This window comes from Lagenorhynchus albirostris, chromosome 1 (genome assembly GCF_949774975.1).
Source record: "Lagenorhynchus albirostris chromosome 1, mLagAlb1.1, whole genome shotgun sequence".
Classification (NCBI taxonomy): Eukaryota; Metazoa; Chordata; class Mammalia; order Artiodactyla; family Delphinidae; genus Lagenorhynchus; species Lagenorhynchus albirostris.
The window spans coordinates 87,625,808-87,633,667 of record NC_083095.1 but is presented as its reverse complement, the minus strand read 5'-3'; the positions used below and the strand labels follow the sequence as shown (position 1 = coordinate 87,633,667).

The following is a 7,860-nucleotide window of genomic DNA, read 5'->3' as shown; positions in this document are numbered from 1 at the left end:
TAGAACAACGCTGGGCACATAGGAAGCACTCAGAATTTGTTGAATAAACTAGCATTACAGTAAACAGTGCTGGTGTAAAAATTTCTGCCATTCTAGTTTAGCTTAGCTTAAAATGAGTTCTAAATTTACTCAAATTTTAGTGTTAAAATCTAACTGCATCACATGAGTGTGATGTGTGTATATGTATCAGAATCAGCAAAATAGTAAAACAAGTTTAATTTTTAATTTATTAGAACCCAGTAAGTGATGGTTTTAAAAGCAGAGTTTCCATCAAATTAACACTTAATTCAGGGCAAAAATACATTTAAAAAACGTAAATCTTAAGGCAGAAGTAAAACGTTATAAAACCAGCATGTCTAATACAGACTGTAGAATGTCAGAATTTTAAGAGATTCACATAGTATTTTATAGCACTAAAATGTTAATACAGTCAAAAATATTATCAATTGATCCAAGATTTCTCAGTTTATAAAATGTCTAGACTGATAATTGAAGAAATTTTGCTGTGTAAGTAATAGCTACCATATAACCAAGTGATTGTTTTTATGACAAAGGAACTAAGGCAGGAAATTTCATGGTTTTCATTTGTAAAGATTTTACAGTATTAAATATAAAGTATTACTAGGAATTTGTTTTAGATTCATCTTCCCACCCTAACTTCCAAAAGGTGTACATCAATTCCCTTTAACTCCACTTAAAAAAACCCTGTGAACTATCATACCTATTCATTATAGGCCTGACTCTACAGCAAAGCCATGAATTACTAACTTTGATATGGTAGAACAAACAATTTTAGTAAGTCACTGCATCTTTTCTGGGTTGCTAAATAATTTAAAACTGAAGTCTAAGAATTTCTGCACCTCCAATAATTGAACAACCTTTTTTTTGTTTTTTTTTTTGTTTTAATCTCTGTAAGTTTGAATTTTGACTAGAACCTGAGTACGGGGGCAGGGGGGGAAGCATCTCATGTTCATGTGCAATTAACAGTAGCCCTTCTGAAACACAGAGTTAACAAGCTTAAATTTCTCATGATCAAAACCTTTTATTTGGGGGGAGGGGGATAAGATTTAGAAGTTCTTTCAATCAGAAAACAAGGATTAGCTAGCTTACACGTTCTACTGAAGAGTGTCAAAAAAGACAAATGCATTTAAAATAATTTTGTAAGTCTAGCAAATATGAGGTTTATGGGTTCTTAACTAACATATTAAGTAAATACAAAGGTTCTTCATCTTTATTACAAACTTTTAAGCTATTTTAATAAAATGGCTGTAGATCTCACTGTACTTCTACTTATCTGTGCATTAATAAAAATCTGTTAAAATTGCTTATTTAATACTTCTGAAAAAGTCTAGTCAAATAAGATCACTAAAACTACCAGAGACACTTTGAAATACTGATTGCAAATTCATTTCAAGGTTGATTTAGGCTCTTTCAGAATCTGGCATTTAAATCATTAATATCTTCACCAACTTTAACTCTGAAAATACAAAAATTTTAGCCAGTAACGGTTAAACTGTACTGGTATTACCTGAAAAAATAAAAATTGAAAATACATCATCGATCATGCATTTCACAATTTCATGAACTAAGTAAGGCAAAACTCATAAATATTGTTATGTCTTTGCAGGTTATCTCAGCTTCCATCAGGCCTCAGCTGAAAGCTTATCTGCCGAAACACATAATTACTCATGTAAAATAAAGAGAGTAGGGAAGTGATTTTGTACATTGCTGCCCAGTGTTTGGCTTTCAGGTTCCCCTCTTTCATGCAACTATTCTAGGTATGATTCCTTGAACAGCATGAGATGAGGGGTGGATAGAACAGAACACCTGTTGGGCTAACAAGCATGTATTAGTGTATTAAAAGTTTTCCAGTTGAATAATTGTTCTCTTTGTGGTTATGCTATGTGCAACATATAAACTGTACAATCATTTTTCCTGTTTGTCTATTTGTGGAAAGAATTAGGCTCAATAAAATGTAAAATATACATTAGTTTGCTTTAAATGCAAAGATTACAGTTTTGCTTACTTTGTTTTTGGCTCAACTGTAACATAACCCCAAAGTCTCTGCTTTAATAATACAATATGAAAAGTTCACATATGTACATGGGTACATTCCTTCATTTAAAATTTTCCTTAAATCTATCTCAATGTATCTTTACAACTGATACAACTGATCTTTACAACAAAAGTCAAAATCGACAAAGTAGAAATGATTCCATTTTACAGCACTTTAGGTTTTCTGAAGTTTTCCTTTACGGCTTAAAGGGCATCATTGAAATGTTGCTTTCCATAGTCTGCAGGATCCATTTGCAGTTCTTGTTCTTCATCATCTGTAAGGAAAATAATCAGGTATCAAGAATATTATTTTTAAAATCACTTACAGAAATCCAATCAAATAATCTCTTTTATTTTTTTCCTTCAGCCTTAATGTAGTTTTCTACTCGTTATCTTACACCTCTGTAAATGCTGTTCTGTTTCTTAGTTGCTTGGCAAATGAGTGAAGTCTGTAACTGTTTTGGAAAATCACTTAATTTTAACAAATCTTTTGATGATAGAGAAAAAAGAAAGAAGGGAAGGAAGAAAAGAAGAAAAGGTGGGGGGAGAGAGAGAAAGGAAAGAAGAAAGGAAGAAGGGAAAAGAAAGAGGATGAAAGAAATAAGTAGAGCTAGATAGTTAGCAAAGCTTTAGGATTCCACAAGCACTGAAGAATTGATCCTTTTATGTAAATATATTATTTCTATATAGATGAAAGTTAGTCCTTTAAATTAAAGCTTTGGTAGAAATCATTCTTTATACATTTTCATGCCTTTAAAAACCAAACATTTTTTCTAATGGTAAAATTAATCCATAGTCATCAAGTAAAAATTAGAAAATAAAATAAAAGTTACTCATGATCCCCAAATTTAGCGTTTAAATGAATTTCTTTGCTATTCTGCAAATAGCTTACCAGCAACTTCCTAAATGGAGTATGTTAAAAAACAACCTTTTCTTTACTGAAAAGAAAAAAACTATCACACAATATTGTTAGACACTAACATCCTCAAAGTCACTTTGAGTAGCTATACTAAACGACTCCATATAGTGCTTCAGAGTTCGACTTATTTGGCTATTGACAGGTTTTTCTGGGTCCTTCTCGGCTATCACCTGTCACTTCACTACTCTCAGCTTAACTACCAACAACAATTCTTCTCTTCCTTTCTAATTTTATAGTTATTTCTATCTTCAAGTTTTGAAATAAGACTGCTCAGAGTATTAAAATTAGTATTTTAATTAGAGCTTAAGAGGCTCCCTTTTTAGTACATTGTTGTTTTTTTTGCGGCACGCGGGCCTCTCACTGTTGTGGCCTCTCCCGTTGCGAAGCACAGGCTCCGGACGCGCAGGCTCAGCGGCCATGGCTCACGGGCCCAGCCGCTCCGCGGCATGTGGGATCTTCCCGGACCGGGGCACGAACCTGTGTCCCCTGCATCGGCAGGCGGACTCTCAACCACTGAGCCACCTGGGAAGCCCGTACATGGTTTTTGATGACATCTTTTGGCTCCTCCACAGCTTTAAAAATAACTTTTGTTACTTTCTGGTTCACAGTTACAATTACCCAATAGTTTAGTTTTTGATATATTGAAGTATTACTATTATAACTGTCTGGGTATATATTTTAAAGAGGGGTTGGATTCTAAATTCATATGTATACTATAGCTATCTCCAATCTATTCTTTTAGTTTTGATAGGTTTTCCACTCTCAGCTTCTCTAGTATATTGTATGGTAACATTTTGTTCAAGAAAGATGCTATGTGGTGTATGTACTCTGTACGTGTATTTGTATGTACCATGTAGTGTAAGTACTATGTGTAAACTTTCCATAATGACGTGTTCTTATTTCTTCTTTACATTTAGTTATTAGAAATGCCAAACAAACCAACTTTCTCTCACCTTTCAATAACTTTCCTGTTAAATTTACAGAAATTCTCTTTTAGAATTGCAGGCAATCATTCTTCATATTCTAGCAAATTGATCTCATATTTTTAATACTGTAATTCAATAGCAATGATAACCCCAAATCTGTTAGGTGCAAAGGCTGAAATTACATCCATAATCACATTTGTATTTTGAAAATATACTAATCATTCTCTTATCAAAGAACTCTTCATACTTTAAAAAATTATCTTGGTTTTAAAAAGGAAAATAATCACTGGCACCTCTCCAGAAAGCTCTCCTTAGGACCCATGTTATGGGACCTCACTGTATGGCTATAAACACATCTTTTAGGACTTTAGTAATTAAATGAAGACAATCACCATGGAGCAGTGGGAAAAGCTACTATATAAAGAAGAATTTCTAGAAATTTACAGGAAAGTTATTCAAAGGAAAAAATGATGTTACTTTTTGAGATTTTTAAATAAATAATTGTAAAGAGAAAACAAGATAACAGCAAAGGTCTAGGAACAGAAAAACAGAACCCTAGTCCTGGCTCAGGCACTTAACAAACATGATCTAGTTCCTAAATCTCTTTAGACTTCTAATTACCTTCTTGGTAGACTAGGGTAACAACTATTTTTCCAACTTCAAAGTAAATTAATGCATAGGAAGGCAGTCTTTACTTCCGAAGTCCTCTATAAGGAGGAGTTTGTTGGTTTTATTAACTTATGCTCTTTAGCAAAGTTTTAATATGGTGCCTTCACATTGCTTTTTCATAATTTCATAGGACTTCTGATTGCCTTTCTCTTACATTGAGCTACCATTTACATTAACTAGAGTCTACTTTCAGTGTAGCTATTCCAACCAGAATTCATGTTTCTACCAACAACCTCTTTGCATTTATCTATGACAAAATTACCTAACCAAATCTGATATACAATAACAGCCACTAAATACAATTATATGGACTGATATTTTATTTCATTTTACAAAGAAGCAAAATCTGTAAATAACTCATCAACATAAAGTGACTATTAAATATAAAGATATTTATAATTTATCAAATAATTTCTAAATTCCCTCTTAAGTCAAGAAAGGACCACCTCCATAAAGCAAGCTCTACCAAGCAAGAATGCCTTGGGGAAATAAGGCAGTGAGCCTCCATTAAAATGTACAAATTAGGGCTTCCCTGGTGGCGCAGTGGTTGAGAGTCCGCCTGCCGATGCAGGGGACGTGGATTCGTGCCCCGGTCTGGGAAGATCCCGCATGCCATGGAGCGGCTGGGCCCGTGAGCCATGGCCGCTGAGCCTGCGCGTCCGGAGCCTGTGCTCCACAACGGGAGAGGCCACAACAGTGAGAGGCTCGCGTACCGCAAAAAAAAAAAAAAAAAAAGTACAAATTAATCCACAGGCCAAAGTGCAATTGTCCTCTAAAGCAGGCAACCCAGGGAAAAAACTCTACACTTGCTTTTACTTTTTAAAAAATTGTTTTATTCAACACTTACACAGTGCTTACAGTGTGAAAGATCCTGTTCTAAGTGCTGAATAAATATTTAAATCATACAATCCACATAACAATTGTTGAGTTAGGTAACTATATTTATCCCTAGTTTACAGATAAGGATTTCAAGGTATAGAGGTATAGGTAATTCACAAGGTCACAGAGCTAGTAAGTGGTGGAGCTAGGATTAAAATCTAGGCAGTCTGGCTCCAGAATCCAGGCACTTAGGCACTATGCTAAACTTCCTTCCATAGGTATACTTAGTAATGTGCATTTCATATTCTATTAAACAAACTTGGAACTTCTATGGCATTAAAGATAAGAGTAAAGGGAATTTGTAAATATCCATATCCTTTTTATAATAAAGAATGAATTAAAAGATATATCTATCAGATGTGTAGTGTTTCCAGAGTTAATCTTTTAGTTAACCTTTTCATTGGATCATTAGCAGAAGTCAGGGAAAAAATGTTTACACCAATGTAAATAAAATAATATTTCTTTTAGGATGCTTCAGGAAACCAGGAATTAAAAATCAAAATAAACCAGGATTGTAAACACAGGAAAAACAGGCTTCACTTAATTCTACAGAATTAAGTGAATCTGCAGGCAGTACTGACCCAAATGATCAATATGCACAAACAGGCATCAGAAATAAAGCTGGAATTCTTTAGCTCCCTATTGGCAGAGATGCTGTCAAAGCGTCCATTTCATAATCCAGAATTTCGGAGACCAAAATCAGTGTCTTTAGCTGAAGCTAGAACCTCAGTCCTGCAGCTGGAATGTCTAATACTAGGGACCCAACAGCTTGAGAAAAAACAAAACAAAACAAAAAAACACAACTGCTTCTAATACCAGGGAGAGCAGAGCAGAGCCCCTGCTGGTAGAAACATTAAAGTGCTTCTGAAGTGCATGCTTCAATTTTTGAAATCTCTGGCTGCAGAGTTTCAATGGGAGCATAAAGTTTCCACTTTTCTTTCTAGGGTTTGGGGGAAGATGTTATTTTAGATGCTGAAATATGAAACACATTTGTCCCTAATACTTGTGTTACAGTGAATCCACTATGAATGTGACCACAAAATTTTAGAACTAAGAAGGATCATCTACGTATTCTAGTTCAACATCCTTACATTACAGATGAAGAAATGGTGGCCCAGAGAGTATAAGTGACTAGAAAAGCAATACACAGCTGGTCTCCTAGTTCCAAGGCTAATGGTTTTTTCCACTCTACTGCCTGCTTTCGCTGAAAGTGCAAACTGACCTAGGAACCCAACCATTATTTTTACACTGAAGCTATGAAGAAATGCTTTTAAATACTCTAACTTAATAATAAACATTTGGAATACATATTGTTGATAAACTAGGGAAGAACCATAATTCTCACTCTCCACTTTTTAGACAGTTAATACTATACCTAAAGAATCTCTGAAAACATGTTTAAAATTATTTGGTATTAAATATCCAAGTCTCCAGTATTCCTTTTTAGTCAGTTCACCCAAACTTCTCTCTCTGTATTTGCTGGAGCAGATGTTCTTACATCTTTCTGTTCCCTATGATAAAGGAGTCCCTTAGTAGCTGCACTATCCTTCTGCTGCTATCATCTAGTGAACCTCAAAATGGGATAAAAAAAATGTTAAATGGCAATCTCCAGCTCAAGTAAGATTCACTTGCAAATGAGGAAACCCCCAAATTTAACCATCCCCTCCCTACTTCATTGAGAATATCATCTTAGGTCATTTCCTTATATTCCTGAGAATCAGTGGATTTATTCTCTTGTGAAAGGAAAAGGAGGGGTTGAATGAGGGTACCGAGGACCTAAAGTAGAAAGTGGCAATGAGAACTAGGGGTGGGAGAGGGAGAAGAGCATAGGAAAGAGAGAGAGAAGGCACTGAAGATAAATGTATCTATTATGGATAAAAATCATAAAAATATCAAATGAGAACTTTGTGATAAAAGTCATCAACATTAAGATAGCCAAAATATAAGAAATAATTTTCAATACCACTGAAATTAATTGTTCTAATAAAAACCTCAAAATTATACAATGAGATGATAGAAGCTTCTATGAAAGAAAAACAGAGAATGTTTAAAGTGTAAACCAAGCAAGATTATAAGACCAGAAGTTAATGGGTTATTAACCTAGTCACAGTTGTAAGAATAAAAACTCAATGAGAAAGGCATAAAATGATCAGTTAACAGTATTTATTGAGGGCCCTAGGTACGCTAAGGACTACTGTGGGGGTGGGGGCTGAATATGAAGGCAGAAAAGGATACAAACAAAATAGAAGGCAAAATAAATGAAAATTCCTGCCCTCCAAGAGCTTACAATCTAACTGGTGATACGATATGCATGCATGAAAAAGCCTTAAAACTAAGTTATAAATAATTGCAAATAAATATAATCCAAACAAATTACAAAAGCAATGAGAAAGAAATGGTAAGATTTATGAA

General features: G+C 34.4%; 1 protein-coding gene across 2 annotated transcripts in view; it reads right to left on the bottom strand.

The window, feature by feature from the left end:
- Positions 1-209: 209 nt before the first annotated feature.
- Positions 210-7,860, bottom strand: part of GOLM2 (golgi membrane protein 2) — a 113,946-nt gene continuing 106,295 nt past the window's right edge. For both annotated transcript variants that reach the window (XM_060168951.1, XM_060168954.1), the window contains one exon: positions 210-2,330. In XM_060168951.1, the coding sequence (XP_060024934.1) occupies positions 2,260-2,330 (71 nt within the window). In that variant the 3' untranslated portion in view covers positions 210-2,259. The remainder of the gene's footprint in view (positions 2,331-7,860) is intronic.